This window comes from Salvia miltiorrhiza, chromosome 2 (assembly GCF_028751815.1).
Source record: "Salvia miltiorrhiza cultivar Shanhuang (shh) chromosome 2, IMPLAD_Smil_shh, whole genome shotgun sequence".
In the NCBI taxonomy this organism is placed as follows: Eukaryota; Viridiplantae; Streptophyta; class Magnoliopsida; order Lamiales; family Lamiaceae; genus Salvia; species Salvia miltiorrhiza.
This window is the reverse complement of record NC_080388.1, coordinates 37,668,338-37,685,172: the sequence shown is the minus strand read 5'-3', so window position 1 is coordinate 37,685,172 and position 16,835 is coordinate 37,668,338. Positions and strand designations below refer to the sequence as shown.

At 33.8% G+C, this 16,835-nt stretch overlaps 2 protein-coding genes across 6 annotated transcripts; both read left to right on the top strand.

Annotated features, from left to right (window-relative positions):
• The first annotated feature begins 299 nt into the window (after nt 1-299).
• LOC131012290 (uncharacterized) lies at nt 300-5,444 on the top strand. 2 transcript variants are annotated; one of them, XR_009097262.1, is made up of 11 exons: nt 300-1,103; nt 2,033-2,110; nt 2,886-2,927; nt 3,019-3,124; nt 3,435-3,499; nt 3,583-3,621; nt 3,693-3,797; nt 3,905-3,992; nt 4,269-4,315; nt 4,786-4,922; nt 5,269-5,444. XR_009097262.1 is itself a non-coding variant. In XM_057940213.1 (10 exons), exons 1-10 carry the CDS (start codon nt 462-464, stop codon nt 4,861-4,863), a joined length of 1,290 nt encoding a protein of 429 aa, XP_057796196.1. In that variant the 5' UTR covers nt 300-461; the 3' UTR covers nt 4,864-5,444. The 2 variants fall into 2 exon arrangements, 1 of the variants encoding a protein (XP_057796196.1); XM_057940213.1 differs by having other exon boundaries at nt 4,786-5,444.
• Nucleotides 5,445-10,498: 5,054 nt separating this feature from the next.
• LOC131012288 (shaggy-related protein kinase zeta) lies at nt 10,499-14,639 on the top strand. Of its 4 annotated transcripts, none has more exons than XM_057940211.1 (13): nt 10,509-10,986; nt 11,090-11,206; nt 11,546-11,638; nt 11,867-11,926; nt 12,007-12,279; nt 12,372-12,446; nt 12,571-12,627; nt 13,270-13,410; nt 13,501-13,551; nt 13,647-13,742; nt 13,814-13,897; nt 13,992-14,093; nt 14,188-14,639. In XM_057940211.1, the coding sequence occupies exons 2-13, from the start codon at nt 11,186-11,188 to the stop codon at nt 14,287-14,289; spliced, it is 1,155 nt and encodes a 384-aa protein (XP_057796194.1). In that variant the 5' UTR covers nt 10,509-10,986; nt 11,090-11,185; the 3' UTR covers nt 14,290-14,639. The 4 variants fall into 4 exon arrangements, with proteins under 4 accessions (XP_057796192.1, XP_057796194.1, XP_057796193.1 ...); XM_057940210.1 differs by having other exon boundaries at nt 10,668-10,749; XM_057940209.1 differs by lacking the exon at nt 11,090-11,206 and having other exon boundaries at nt 10,499-10,749.
• Nucleotides 14,640-16,835: the final 2,196 nt, after the last annotated feature.

The following is a 16,835-nucleotide window of genomic DNA, read 5'->3' as shown; positions in this document are numbered from 1 at the left end:
TACATATGCAAATCCATAACAAACACTTCTCCATTCCTTGAATATCATGTTACTTAAATTAGCCTACCAAATTAATAACTCAAATATAATTGATTTTGAACCAACTATAGTAATTAATCTCGAAGTATTTTTCTATTAACTTCAACTTGTGATTCCTTGAAAACAACCTAATAATTTCAATCTGTTTATCATCCGAAAACACAAAAATTGCGTACAATGACCATCTAAGTAAATATTCATCAGAGTGCTTTAAAAAAAAAAAAAAACATTAAAACCCATAGCACAGTGCTTAATTTCATTTTTCTTAATTCCAAAAAAAGAGAAAATAAAGAAAAGGGAGGTGCCCCAGACTGAGAAATACTCCTTTAGAAATTAGTAAATTGAAAATGAAAAAAAACCCTTCACTAAAACCCCAGCCCCTTTCCTCTGTCACTTCACTCCCTTAGAAAACACCCACAAAAATGGCGGCCTTCAAACACCTTCTCTCCCACGGCCACCGCCTCCCCAATCCGCCGCCCCCTCGCCATCTCGTGTCTCTCCTCCGCCGCCACTTCTCCTCCGAGCCCCAACCAACCCCCCTCCCCAATCCTAGCTCCCAACCCAACGACAATTTCCGCAATCCCGTTCCTATCCAACCCGTATCCTACCCCACCAAACCCAAAGCTCCGCTGCCCGAAGAAAACCAGCCGGAATATCCACCGGAAAGGCAATTCAACCAGTCAGAAGAAAAGGATGGAACGCCGCAAGAGAGCGAAATACAGAATGTGGAGAGGCGGTCGTGGAGTCGGGACGAAATGCGGTATATGAAGGATGGACCAGCGATATCTCCGGTTTCTTACGCTGCCCGGGTTGCCCCGCTGCCCGAGGATCGGGCGAATGTGGAGGAGGAAGAGAAGGGGGGTAGGTTTGATGAGATGATGAAGGAGAGGATGAAGATTGAGGAGTATAGGAGGATGGGGGGTTTGAGGTATGGTAGAATGGAGGTGGCGAGGGAGGAGGTGGATTTGCCTTTCCCTAAGCTGATTAAGGTGGAGAAGGGTGATAAGAAAAGTGAGGAGAAAGGCAAGGTGTATGATGTCAAGGAGGCTATTCGCCTTGTAAAGGTCGGTTATTTCGACTGTTTGTTTTTTTGCGTGCTCTGTTATCTTGATTTGTTGAGATGAATTGGTGTTTCATCATTTGGCAAGGTTATGGATTTGTCACTAGTATTTTGTTCAACAAGAATGTGGTCTATTACTCAAGGTTCATGACCTCTATAGGGAAAAAATGGGAAGAGAATTCGATCTTGATTTAGTTGGAAGAGATTTAATGTCCTTAATTGTTTTGGGGACTGTGGTTGTTAGATAATTCGTCGGATTTCACTGTCGTAAATGCTATTTTGTGTTTTCATAGTTCTTGCCAGTAGAACATAGCAATAAAGAATCTATTGTATTGTGTTTGACAGTCTTAACTATGTTTCGAGCTAGATATATACTGTTATCTTTTCATTGGGTTGTTTTTGCAGTGAGAAACGCGTTGCTTCTAAATCTGAAAGCTAAACGAATGATTTTATACTATGTTCAGCGATAGAAGTTAAATTTGCCTCATCATGGCCTCACTGTGTGAGATAAATGATTTTAAGGGCTGATGTGGTTTAAATACCTTAACATAGTTGTTCTCTGGTTAAAATAAGGTCTCGTAAATTTGCTTTGATCAATTATAATAAACTACTCTGGTCTTAAAAACAAAAACTAAAATTTAAGCCACTCTCCGCCTAATTATTTTTGCCAATTTCATTGTACCTTGCATCTGGTAATTCATGTCTCATATGTTTGACAGTTTGAGTATGTGAAATACATTTCTTATTCCTTATTTTTCATATCATAAATGTCAATCTAATAATTCCTTTCATGTTTATAATTTGTGCACTTTTTCTTCTTTTCGTTCATTGTATACAATTCTTAAAATGGTTTTGCCCCATTTTTTTTTCTTTCCCTTCAATGTATTTATGCTAATTCTGATTTTGTGTGTTACCGTTTTAGCAATGGTTCAGGCTAATGCCAGGAAAACTTTTGAAGAAACTTTAGAGGCTCATGTAAGAATGACTCGCGACTTGGTTCGAACTGATCTGGTATGTGAGGCACTCTTTTTTTCTTTCTTTACTAGTTTCGAGGACAGTGTCACATGCAATATCATGGTTACATGTATGACGATATCATTTGCTACTTCAATTCAGTGAAGGTATAATGAAGAGAAGTTATATGAAAAACTTTAAAACAAGATTTTATTTTGATAGCTGATAAGGGGAAGGTTCTGTTTTGTTAGTGTTTGGGCGTCTACTTTCATGATTGATAAGATGCATGATTAAGTATTTTTATACTCATTACAAGGATTTCTTTATCCTACCCTTTCAAATGATATAAATCAAGCAAAATCAGTTTGTATGATGGAAATTATCAAGGCCTTGGAATATCCCAAAGTTCCAATGCATCTTAGTAAACACCTCCTTTAGGTATTGTTAGAAATATGAAAAACTGAATCTTGGTTTTGTTATCTGAAATTCTCCGAGTTATGCATTCTTGTCACGAAGCCATGGTTTTATTAGTCAATTCATGTTATCTGCAGTAGACTGTCATCTGATGATTGATTTTTAGAAGATTAATAAAAGAGAATCGGAGATCATCTGAAAAGTGAAAACAATTTAAATGACTTGGCAAAAGATCTTTCTATATTTCTCTAATAATATCAGAAGAGCTGACCAAGTAAAAATGAAGAATTGTTTTCGTAAATGAATTGACTCAAGAGTCAAGACCAACTCAAGTCTGAAGCTCACACATTGTAATCTATTGATACAACTATACCTGTGAAGAGGTTGGTCTTTACACTTCTCCTATTGTAAAATGCAGAAGCTGGATGGTTCTGTGCGCCTTCCACATGGTGCTGGCAAGGTACAACTGATTGTTTAATTTAATTCAAAGTTCATCTGCTTTGTTCTTGCTGCTATAGTTCTCGTGTCTAATAAATTTTGATCCTCATCAGACGTATCGGGTGGCTGTCTTTGCGGAAGGAACATCTGCAGATGAAGCCCGAGATGCTGGAGCCGATGTCGTCGGCGGCCCTGAGCTGGTGGATAGTATCGTTGCTGGTGATCATTAGCTCTTTCTGAGTATTTATATTGCATACAACAAGTCAGCCCTTAAAGTGGATTCGCTGACTTTATGATCTATATCTCTGCTGTTAGTTCCTATATAATGCTGATCAACTCCTCCCCCCTAAAAATCGCTATAAATAGATACACTGAGATTTAAAAGGAGAAATACATAAAGGAAACTGTTAATTTGGTCCATAGACCTTCATGAAATCATTCAAATTTTGATGATTTTATTGTTGTCGCCATCATGAAATGATGTTTTTATTTCAAATGTCGGTTAGAATTGACGTTTGGGTACATGCAGGTAAAGCAAAAATAGATTTCGACAAGTGTATTGCTACTCCGGCCATGATCAAACATTTGAAAAAGGTATAAATTTTGAATTTCTAAAAAATGTGTTGTTAGCACCTATCTTTATCTAATATCTGTATCTTATTGTCATTTAAATGCAGATAGCAAAATATCTGAAGAAATTAATGCCAGATACCAAGGTAAGTTTGATCAGCATCTTGTCATTTTACATGTAGGTGACAATTATGTCTCACTATGATCTTAAGTGCAGAAAGGTACTCTAACCAATGACATATCTCGGGCTGTCAAAGAGGCGAAGGAGCGTGTTCCTTTCGAGAAAGACAAAACTGCAATTGTCCATGTGCCCCTGGGGAAGGTATAGTTGTTGCTTCAGTGCTTTTCTTTTTACAACCAGTTCTTTTGACACATTTGTTCGTATCATAGCTCTAATTATTTTCTTTGCTTTTAACCGTTGTTTTTCAGGTTAAATTTCCAGAAAATAATTTGAAAGAAAATATTGGTGCTTTTGTGCATGCTCTTTTGCTTGCAAAGCCTGCGGGTTTAAAAAAGAGTAAGTGTGACTTCATCAAGCATTTGTTATTTCATCTGTGCTCTATTTCTACTTAGGATAGGAGGCCCTTCCACAGAATTAAATTCTAAAATACACTCTTATCTAATTAAAAAATGGCCTCAATGCTAATAGCTTTACGATGAATTTTTATAATTGGGCATTTTTATGATGAATTTGTAGCTCCTTGTGCTGCTCTGATTAATGTTTGAGAGAATACAATTGGGCTTTATAATTCTTCATAGTTCTTAATCAAGTTTCGTGGTGTTGGTTTTGCAGGTTCTAAATTCGCTGGGTATGTAGACGCCTTCCACATTACCAGCACGGTAAGCCTTTATTTTCTTCTGCTTGTTACATACGGTTAATCATAACTAAGATTGCATCATTCAATCTAAAAGGTGTAGTGTGAAAAGCTATAATCTTGAAATTCCTTGGTTTAGATGGAGATTCTGAAACATACTATAAACTAAACATTGCTGCTACCGCTTTACGAGGTAGAAATACTTGTAGGGGTGAGTATCGGTTGGTTTTGCTAGGAAAAACTACTGAACCGGAATAACCAAATTGTTAATTCTATATCGTATTTTTCTGTCAAAGAAATGCCAAACCAACTGAAAATCGAATTTTCAGTTAAATGACCGAACCAAAACTAAATTAACCAAACCATATTCACGAAAATGTGTTAGATTCAGTTCAGTTTTTCTTGGAGTTCCCGTCATACCTATGCGTCACCTTGCACCTTGCCGTTCAAAACTGTTTTCTCTGACCTGATCGAATGTGTTGGTGAAACATGCAGATGGGTCGTTCTTACCCCATTTCGATTCAATCCTTGTCTATGGCTGCAGACCAGTTCAGCAAAACGCAAGTGAAGTGAGAAGGTGCATGACGTTATAAAAGAATCCAATTTAACCAAATCCTTTGTTGTAGCTAAAGGTATTTTTGCTCTTTGTTTTCACATTTGCAATGCACGGATAGGTTATAGAATGTTATATCAACTAGTTTCTGCCATGTTTGAGAGGCAAGTTTTTGAGTTGTCTATCAAATTGAACATTTTTATAGATGAGAAATAAGTAGGTTTGTTTTTTCAGTAAATTAATGATCCATGAATTAGTTGAAGAATAGGGTAGATTGATATTTGAACTAGTTGATTATGATTTAAAAGTTGACAGAATATTGATCTGCTTTAAACGAGTGACTGTTTAGAACAAATGTTGTTTCGATTATTTTTGTTTTCAAATCAAGATTTGACCCTTTGTTTTTGTACTGTTGCCAATCGAAGATCCATGTGGAATGATGGGCGGAGCCAAGATTTCTTGTGTGGTGTATGCTGCGTCAGAATAATATTGAAAAAGATGTGGCTACATTTTGACTTTCTTAGGCTTTTTAGTAAATCAATGTCGTTTCTATGAATTCTTTTTATCTTATTTTTTAATTAAAAGATGTTATTTTGATGTATTACTATCCATTTATTTTTCTTTTCTCCTCAAATTTGATAAAAATAATATCTTCATCTATCAAAATAAAATAATTTAAAGAAAACTCTAAACTTTTCAAAATTTAAATTGTTATTTCCTGAGTCCGTGACATCTTATTTAGTTGATTTACATCAAAATAATATATGTTTTATAGATAAAAAAAATTATAGTTAAAAATATATTTTAAGATCAAATTTATACAATAATAGAACTCCAATTTTAATTAAGTTCAAAATAAAATTTTAATTGAACTCAATCAATTAAATAGAATTAATAATCTCACATATAAACATAATTTTTTTTTTAAAAAAAAAATTATAGGTTTGGCTTTGTGCGAAATTAAATAAAACGAAATTGGGAGGAAAACCAAAGCTTGAATAACTTAAATTCTGAAACAATATTGTCTTGTTTGGTTGTGCAGGGGTAGCAAGGAGTGTGTGTAGGTAGTGGTATTTTGCAGGTAGAAGAATGATTTATTGAAAGATAAAGAGATGAGGAACAAAGAGATGAAAGATAAAGAGATGAGTGTCCATTTCTTCATTCCATGTTCCAACAAAGCTCCTCCCAAAACTTCCATATATCGTTTATAATTATCCACTGAATTCATCTCAAAAGGAAGGAAGTGATGTGTGGCAGAATACGTTTCAATCTCGCCAATAACATTTCCAAAGCCCAACCCACCCTTCACGTCCCTGCTCTTTCTCCCTCAATATCCCTTCACCAATTTTATAACCACTTTCTTAGAGCACTCTCAGCAGATCACCTAAATGCATCACTAACTCTAAATTTAGGCTAAAATAATTGAAAATGAGATAAAAAATGCATTCAGCATATCCCCTAAATTGGATGGGGCCCATAAATAATCTTACACCTACCTAAATTCAATCTTAAATTTACACCCACCCTAAATTTATTTTAAGCTTATAATTAGTAGGGCCCACACATAATTATTGTTTTTATGTAAAAAATAGGAGATCTGGTGTATGCATTTATAAAATCGAGATCCTAAAATTAAATAGGGAAGCTTTAGGGAGGAATATAGGAGCATAATTTTGGGATTTCTGCTGGGAGGTGCTCTTATCGCCCACTGTCAAATATTTTCTCTTCTACCTCCTCATTTTCTTCACTAAATATAAACTAACTTGTTTTTAATTCATATGTACATTTTCAAAATAGTATCAGTATTCACTAATTGCATCTACATTTTCTCTCATTATTCTATATCGAAAAAACGGATTTAATCGAATTATTTGTAATAAAGTAATTTTTTAAATACTATTACGTCTATATCAAAAGTTTTATCTATTTGTGAAAAGGAGCCAAACTTTGTGTAACATCCAAAATTAAAGCTTATCCACTACTCACTTAACTTTATTATTATCTACTCTCTATGTTTACTAATGCTGCTGCGTTTACTTTGATGGATAAATTTATTCATGAGAAATGATGGATAACACAAATTTATGTCTTTGAATGTTTCCTTCATTTTTCAACATTTGACACAAAAGAGATGCTTATCATTTTTTCTTCCTTATTTTCACTTCAAAGATGGATAATATTATCCCTCCATTTTTGGTATGATAATACTCCCTCCGTCCATGAAAGAACTTCTTAGGAGGGAGTGACACGGGTTTTAAGAAAAAATATTGTTGAGTGTATTGAGAATGGATAAAAGGTAGTTGAGTGTATTGAGTGTGGTGAAAAGGTGTTATAATTAATATTGGGAGTCGTGAAAAGTGAAAAGTAAGAGGATTATAAGTGGTGGGGTATAGTCCAAAAATAGATAGGAAGTTCTTTTGTGGACGTCCCAAAAAGAAAAGATAGGAAGTTCTTTCGTGGACGGAGGGAGTATTATGAAGTGAAAATAAGCAAGAAAAAATGATGAGCATCTCTTTTGTGTCAAATATTGAAAAAGGAAGGAGACATTTAAAAGCATAAGTTTGTGTTATCCATCATTTTCCATGGATAAATTTATCAATTAAAGTAAAGGCAGCCTTAAAAGTATTGCACTTGTATAATTTCTTACTTTCGTGTAGTACAGATCTTTCATTTTTAAAACATAACCCTATCTAACATTTATCCTTATACTTTACTTTAAAAATATCATTATTTGCAAAAAGAGCAATCCTGTTTACGCTTAATTCAATCCTAACCATACATGTTATCCTAACAATTTATTTTATACATGTTGGAACCCTTTATCTATTAAAAACATAATTAATAATTATTTTATTAAAATTTGTGTCTAGCTAAAGTGTTATATCTATGACGGAGAGAATTAGTATTTATTTTATTCAATAAGCAAGTTTAAATGTAAATTAACTAAAAGAATTACTCCATCAATAAGCAAGTTTAAATGCAAATTAACTAAGGTGATGAAAATTATTAAATTTGTTATGGGTCCCGTCTCGTGGCTAGCTAGCAGTATGACAATAATGATAAAATTTTCCATCTTTGAAAAATTCCGTCTTAATGATTAATAATCCCTTTTATCATTTTCCTGTCATGGCATGACGAATCATAATATATGCTTAAATCAAATTATTTTAATCAAATTGACAACTTTAGAGGTTACATTATTGGAAGAAGAATTTGGACACACATCCAAATTGTTGGCGGTGTGTGTTTGTGTGTGTATTTTTGAGCCCACATTCATAAATAAAAATCTTTGATCCAAAATTAGACCGGCCCCACATCACCCGTTGGTCGCGTGGCTCATTCCCCACTGTTTTTGTCGTCTTCTTACATTTTCTGTTAATACAAATAATGTCTATCTATTACTCCTATTTGTGTATTATTTTCTGGTACATTACAAGTACATCCCACTCGTATTTTACGGATTAAATAAAATGGATTTATTATCTATGTCGCACACAAAAGTGGACTAAAAAGGTATTTTCATAGTACTCGAGTCGAGTCAAACGTATAAATTAAGAATTTTTAAACGAATTTATTAAAATTATTGAATTCGTTGGATTTGAAAGAAAAAACGCGAAAATGTGTGACTTTAGAGATGTGATTTTATATTATGTTTTTTTTTTAGAAATATATTATGTTTTTATTGGAAAATTATGAAAGATTCTAGTTTTAATTAACCCTTTCTCTAGATATGTTTTCAATGGTCAAAATTCGTATACTAAGGAAATTGGTAATTTAAACTTTAATATTGAAAGTTATTTTCCCTAAGCTTTAAAGCAAACAATAACTTCTACTAATTACGAAAACAATTTCTCAACTTCCAAAGCTTTTAATGCTCGAGCAAACGCGCTGAAGTTTGAAGAAGTTTAACTAATATACTGTCAAATATAATACTCCATTTATTCACGAAATAAGTATTCATATTTTTTTATTAGTTCATCAAATGAATATTTATTTCTTTTTTTTTGGTAAGTGTACTTCACACAACTCAGTCTCAATAAAAATAAACCCCTTATTCCACTCAATCAATTTTTTAAATTTCGTGCCACCTTAAATGGGTGCTCATTTCGTATGGAAAGAGGGAGTAATAATATGCTATTTGAATATAATATGTCCAGATATAAAATGATTAAATATATAAAAAATAGATTTATTTAAATTTCTGATTCAAAATAAAAAAAGATTTGGTTAGTTTTATTTTTTTATTCACATTATCGTTATTTTTATAATTTTTTAATTTATTAGTATTTTTATATACAAAAATTACTTACAAAGATAGCACTACTCAAATATAAAATACTGCGCCAAAACTTCTTTCCCGCTATTATTATTATTATTATTATTATTATTATTTTGATGAAATTACATTATAAATAATACAAATAACACACACACCCCACCTAGTGGTTATTGTGGCCGAGAGTATTCGAACATGTGACCTCTTAGAGAACAGGCAACCACCCCAACCACTAGGCCATCCCAAGGGGACTTATTATTATTATTATTATTTGTGGGTTTTGACGTTTGACCAATAATTCGGAATCAAATAGGGAGAATGTGTATGTTTGAGTTCTTCATGCCATAAAAGTCTGTGTTTTCTTTAATGTTTGACGGTTCAAATTCAAATATGTAACAACTCCTGTAGAAATTTAAGTGTTATTCCATTCCTTAAAAATACTGTTCTTCGCTTCCCTGAAAAAGTTAATGTTTGTGTAAATTTATTAATGAAATTTGACATTAATCTCAAATCAAACTTAAAAAGGAAATTTTATGTTGCTTTGTGAAAAATCTCTTTCACTAAAATCAATTAGCAATGCTTTATCAATGTGTCCCCCTCAAAAGAAAAATGTTCTATCAATTTGAATTATGAAATTTAACTATGGCAAGAACATAACTTAATTTATTCCTAATATTATCATTTTCGTTAGTAGACTCGAATGGAAGAGTTAAGCGTTCACGTGTCTAGATATTAGAAGGATTGCATGAGCTTATTCAATTACAATCAAATACTACTCCCTCCCTCCCATTACAAATATCTTACTATTTTTTGGCACGAAGATTAAAAAATATGTATAAAATAGATAAAGTGAATTGATAGAAATTATTTAAATATTAGGTATAGAGATATAATATATTGCAAAAAATGAAATGAGACATTTGTTATGTGACATCTCATTATGAAAAGTGAAACATTTGTAATGAGACGAATGAAGTATGATATGTGTTGACACAAAATTTGAATGTAATTTAAAACCATTACATTATAAATGTAGATAACTTTTATGTGTAAGAAAAAATACTCCTATAATTTTATTTTTGAAAATTATCAAAGCATGCCTCATAAATCATAATAATACATCATAAAAGAGGTTTTTATAGGCCTAAAAACAAATCATACTTAAACAAAAATTAGAATCTTAAAATGACGAGAAAACAAATACAGTGCTACACTAAACAACTAATTAAAATATTAAAATGGTAATTTTGAACAATCTATCACATACCAAAAACCCCAAATGACGTCAAGCTTTGCATCATTTGAGATAAGTGGGATGTTTTCTAATTTGCAAAATGAAAATTAAGTGGATAATTAGACATATAATTATAAATAGAAATATTGGTGATTGTAATTATAGGCGTATTTATTGTAGCAAGTGAAAGAAAAGCGATAAAACATTAAATAGTGGTTAAAAGGTGGAGAGAGAGATCACATGGCGTCGTTGCCGCTGGGACCTGAGCAACATCACCATAATCCACCACCCGACCATCACTATCATCATAATAATGTTATTGACCAAGCTCCTCCTCATCCTCCCGCCGCCGTGAAGCTTTCCGCCGCCCTCAACCGTAATATGGACACCGACAAGGTACACCTGCCCCCATTTTCCCCCCAAACCCTAGCTACCTCTCTTTTCCAGCTCGATCTAGCTCACTACCTTCACTTCCTTCTCGATCTTCTCTTCTTAATCGATCGGACCAAGTGTTTCCGCCGCGATCTGACACTTTGCGCTCTTTTGCTTGTTTTGTTACTTTTATTTTTGTGCATCGTTTTAGAAAGCAAAAAAAAAAAAATGTCGAAATTGTCCTCTTTGGCTTTGTAGTTGGTGAGAAGTATCCGTTCCGTTGATTTTTTTTTCTTCTCTGTTTTATGCTTATGTATTTACACAAATGTAAATGCTGAATAATGTGTATCGGTGTGAACTTTAGGTTTCTGTGGTCTCATTGTACTCAATTTTTGACGAAAAACAACTTCTGAAGCTTTAGTTGCTTCGTTCAACTTTAATTGCTTTTCTTTGACTGCGGATGAAGTCTTCATTTTGTGAGGTAGAGGTTTGCTTGTTCTATCTTCTGACGGCTTGTTTTCCTTAGAATAATATTTTTTGTTTCTTTCCTTCTCAAGTTTTGTGGCATGTGATGCTTTCTTCAAAGCTATAGTAGGTATCAGACAACGCTTTTTTCGGCTCTAAGCTTAGCATATCTCTTTAGATCCTTGTCCGGTTTGCATTCCCTTTTTCCTTAAGCACTTTATGATGCTCCAATTCATTTATCTTTTTTCCGAATTTGTGCGGTCATAATTTCAGGTGGTATGAACAAATTTGGTTGTTGCCTGTAGATATTCATTTCTGTTGAAGTATTAAGACACTGGCTTGGTTTCTGTTGCAGGAAATGGCAGGGCCGCTGGTGGAGGGGAATGATCCACTCACCGGTCACATCATTTCTACTACTATTGGAGGAAAAAATGGCGAGCCCAAACGGGTAGGTGTTGAGTCCTTCTTTTGAGATTCCATTTACTGCAACCTTTTAACTATTAGGAAAGATTTGATATCTTAAGAATGTATAGCTCATGTTTTCTTTCCGAGATACTATTTGGTACTGGAGGGAACCGCTGATTGATTGGTTGGGTGATGTTTCTAAGTAGTTTGTTGCTTTATTTGGTCATCCTTTAGAGGGAAGGAAACACTGACTTTTGGTGGCTTTGTGCAGACAATTAGTTACATGGCAGAGCGTGTTGTGGGTACAGGATCTTTTGGAATAGTTTTTCAGGTGAGTTTCTAAAATGGCAAAAAATGTGGTCATGTTGAGGCATTTTTTAGTGTTAATCAATTGCAGCTATTTTTCTGCAGGCAAAATGCTTGGAAACTGGAGAAACAGTGGCCATAAAAAAGGTCCTTCAGGATAAGCGGTATAAAAATCGTGAGCTGCAGTTAATGCGGTTGATGGATCATGCAAACGTGATTTCTCTTAAGCACTGTTTCTTTTCTACGACAACCAGAGATGAGCTTTTCCTTAATTTGGTCATGGATTATGTCCCTGAAACTATGTACAAGGTCCTAAAGCATTACACCAATTCTAATCAAAGGATGCCACTGATTTATGTCAAACTCTATACCTATCAGGTATTGGTTGATCTCATTTGTGTTTTGTCGTTTCTCAGAAAACAATTACAGTTAAATTATCTATAACTTAAAAATTTCAACATCTGTTTCAGTTATTCAGAGGGTTAGGATATATGCATTCAGTTGCCGGGGTTTCCCACAGGGATATAAAGCCTCAAAACATATTGGTAAGCCACTCTAGATTTCTTTTCCTTATATACTTCAATTCTTAATCATGTATGCTGTCCTTTATCAAGTAATCTTCTATTTTGGTATATGGAAGTGATTGAGTGTGCTGTGTTTGCGTTGCAGGTTGATCCACTAACTCACCAGGTCAAGATTTGTGATTTTGGAAGTGCTAAAGTTCTTGTAAGTCATTTGATTTTGTTGCTTGATCTTAAACCTGCCCATTCATAAAGTGTGTAGACTTCAATGGGTGGATGCATCTTTTATTGTTTCCCTCTTTGGTTTGCATGTGCTTGTTAAGATGCAAAATGCTACATTTGGGTTCAAAACCTAACCAAATATTTTGAAAGAATGGTGCACATAATGATCTTGTGAGGTGTTCAAAGCATTAGATGAAATGGTCTAATAATCTTTAGATATGAGCCATACACATAGAAGAAGAAAATGCAAAAGGAAGAGTTGATTGTTCTTTTGAATTAGATAGAAAGCATGAGTAACAAAACAGCTTAAGTTGGCTGCTACTTTCACCAAATGAGAGTTTGATGTTTCCTCACATATAGGAAAGGCACCTTTTCTTATGTGTGGACAATTAGACTGTTTCCTTGTCTTCTAGCAGATAAGAGATTGACATGACACTGTATATATGCCATGCATACATACATATTCCATCCCCTTTTTGGGGATAACTGACCTACTGTGGTTATATTACTTTTCTCGACATGCCTGGGGTTAATACTATGAATATTATTTTCATCATTATAAGCTATTGATATCATTGATGGACATGAATTCCTTCTTCCTTATCCTATAAGTTATAATGGTCAGGTGAAGGGCGAAGCCAATATATCCTACATTTGTTCTCGTTATTATCGTGCTCCAGAACTTATATTCGGTGCAACTGAATATACGTCATCAATTGATATCTGGTCAGCTGGTTGTGTCCTTGCTGAGCTACTTTTGGGCCAGGTTTGTGTCATTGCTGTTGTGGAGCATGAAGAACTTTAATATTTCTTCTTATGCTCTATTTACGGAAACTCTACTTTTTTTCTGTTACAGCCTCTCTTTCCAGGAGAAAATGCAGTCGATCAACTTGTAGAGATTATCAAGGTGTGCTTTAACTTCACATATTACATTTTGATGGATCAGAAATAAGAGTAATGCTATAGCTCTATACTGCTAACTATCACAACTTTCTCTAACAGGTTCTTGGTACTCCAACCCGAGAAGAAATCCGATGCATGAATCCAAATTACACCGATTTCAGGTTTCCCCAGATCAAGGCCCATCCTTGGCACAAGGTATGTGTTTGTTGCTTATATTCTGTTAGCAAAAGTTTTCTTTGTATCTGATCGACAAATTGTTTTGCCAGGTTTTCCATAAACGGATGCCTCCTGAGGCCATTGATCTTGCTTCTAGGCTACTACAGTACTCGCCTAATCTTCGCTGCACAGCAGTATGTTTAGCTTATTTTAGCGCCTCTAGAATCTAAAATCAGAGATAAAAATCTTCAGTAAGAGGAATAAAGAATTTTATGTTTCTTTGTGCAGCTAGAAGCATGTGCCCATCCTTTCTTTGATGAGCTTCGGGAGCCCAATGCCCGCCTCCCAAATGGTCGCTCTTTCCCCCCTCTTTTTAACTTTAAGCAGGAAGTATGTTTTCTGAGTTCTCTCTTTTCGTCTCGTCTTGTTCCTATTCTTCCTTGCCGTATTTCTTATTTAACCTGGGATTCTCTTTAATTTATAGTTGAACGGAGCTTCACCTGAGTTGATGAACAAGTTGATACCAGAGCATATCAGGCGGCAAGCTGGTCTGAATTTTCCCGTTCCTCATCCTGCTGGGACGTGATCCAAATCAAATCAGACGGTATGTTTGTTTATTTGATGGATAAGTAGCTAAAAGGTCTGTTGGCGACGTTGTCAGGCGTCGTCCCAAGTTGGTGGTTTTTGAGGTCTCCCAGTGATATACTGAATATATTATGCACATATTGGCTACTTCTTCTGTACATCCATTTTGGTTTAAACTCAAGATTATGATATGTAGGGAGCAGGTATGATTGTGTTGGTATTATTAGTGTCGATCCCAGGCATAGTAACTGTATTTCTCTCTGTTTTCACATCCTTTTCTTTTTTCCTTTTACAACCTGTAACTGTCAAATACTTAAAAGCCTTATTTTGGAGTTATTGTTTTCCTCTACATTCCGAAAAGCACAAACCAATCTGGATCGTGGTAGCATATATAATTATGAACGAATACATTATTATTATTATTATTTTTTTATAGTAGTTAAGATCTATGAACCTTATACACAAGAGACTGTAAAATGAAGTACGAGATGCATGTTAGATATTGTCCAAAGTAAAGAATCTTGCATTGGTTCTAACAAGTCGGCCATAAACTAGGACAAGAAAGGTATCTCAAATCATTATTGTCTTGTTTTCTTTTTTAATGGAAAAACACCTTATGATCAAACCCTCTTTTAATAGAAGAATACCTCATGAATCATGATCAAGAAATAGTACAAATCTTTCAGTAAATAGAGCAAAATTGTTCTAAAATCATGCCTCCAACAGCACTACAATTGGTTGTTTCTTTGGGGTTTGACTATTTTGCAACCAAGTATTCAAGGGCATTTTCGAGAACTTTGATATCTGTTTTCCTTCTATCTTTCGTCCACGCTATATGTCGGAGCCCAATAAAATAGAGTTATTTCTAATTTATGGTCTGAATTTTAGTCAGTTGTAAAAATAGTCTGCTTTTAAAAAATATATAAAAGAATAAATTGATCTTTGAAGTTATTTGTAAAAATGATAAAAATTAAAAAAAAAAAAACAATAGCTCGAACTTTGAATTTATTTATATAATAGCCTAATCTTATAGAGATCTAAAATTTGGCTCGAACTCTCATATATACGAAAAATGGTTTGAACTGGTATGATGAGGATGTATTTTCATTAATATAAAAAGTGGCATGAATTATGATGACGCGGAAGCTTGAAAGTTGATATGAAAATTCCTTCAAAATTTACATTCACTTGGTGCATTTCAACAAAATATAAAATTTTTAAACCCTATAAACCCTAATCTCATACAGAATTTTATTTACTCTCAAAAAATTTGTGCTGTCATGCTCTTGAGAATCCAATGAATAATTTATGAAATACTGGCTGATCTTCTTGTTAAGGAATGTCTTCAATTCAAAAAATTCGTATTGTCATACTTGTGGATGTTGTCAATAATATTTTGCCAGACAAAATTTGTTTGTATAAGATTAGAATTCGTAGCAAAAGAGAATTCTTATATTTTATTAGCAATATTCCAAGCGAATTTTAAAATTTTCACGTAATTTTCATATCAATTTCAGGCTTTCACGTGGTCATAGTTTGAGTATGAAAAATTATAACCTCATGCAATGTTTTTGACTTTTATGAAAGTTCAACCCATTTTTTATATTTTTTTAAAAGTTTGTGCTATTTTTATTGTATTTTTGTAAGGTTGAGCTGTATAAACTACAATTAACCCCATAAAATACTGGATGCTTTGAAATAACACACACACACACTCATACTGATACTCAATTTTTGATTTACTACTTTTTGTTTTATAAATAAATTACATAAGTAAATAAAGAAAATTTAAAGACCGCACGATAGAAGACTTGAACTCAGGACCTCAGGTCTTGGGCATTATCCTCCTACCGCTAGGTCAACACACGCGCACTTTTAATTTACTACTTAGGGTGTGGTGCTATAAGTTTTTAATTTTACAAAAATAATTCAGTTAGATACATAATTTAAATCAACCTAGTTAGTTGGAAGTCCAATCTATTTATATTGGGACCATTCGGTGGCCAAATTCATAATCCAAACTAGTTAGATACTTTTGATTTTGGCACTAATTTGCAGACTCATGACGGTAACATCAAAGCTTACATTCCAAACTTCTCCTTGAAGAAATTATGAAGATGAAGGTGGTTGGTTTTGGCTATAGCTGGGGTTAGGAGGGATACATTCTCTGGCGTGGATCAGCTCGCTCTTGCAAATCTCGTCTCTTGTTATAATAATTACTCCCTCCGTCCATGAAAGAACTTCCTAGGAGGGAGTGACACAGGTTTTAAGAAAAAATATTATTGAGTTTATTGAGAGTGGATAAAAGGTAGTTGAGTGTATTGGGAGTGATGAAATGTGTTATACTGCCTCCGTCCACGAAAAGAGTCCTATTTCCCCTCTTTTTTTTGTCCACAAAAAAGAGTCCTGTTTCACTTTTTATATAATTATACCCTTTATAATTTTATGTATTTACTTCATTTGCCATTGAGGACCCACCTCAATAATTAAAAACTCTCCTCACTTTAAACTTAATTAAAGACAATTAACCATAAGATTCTCTCTCTT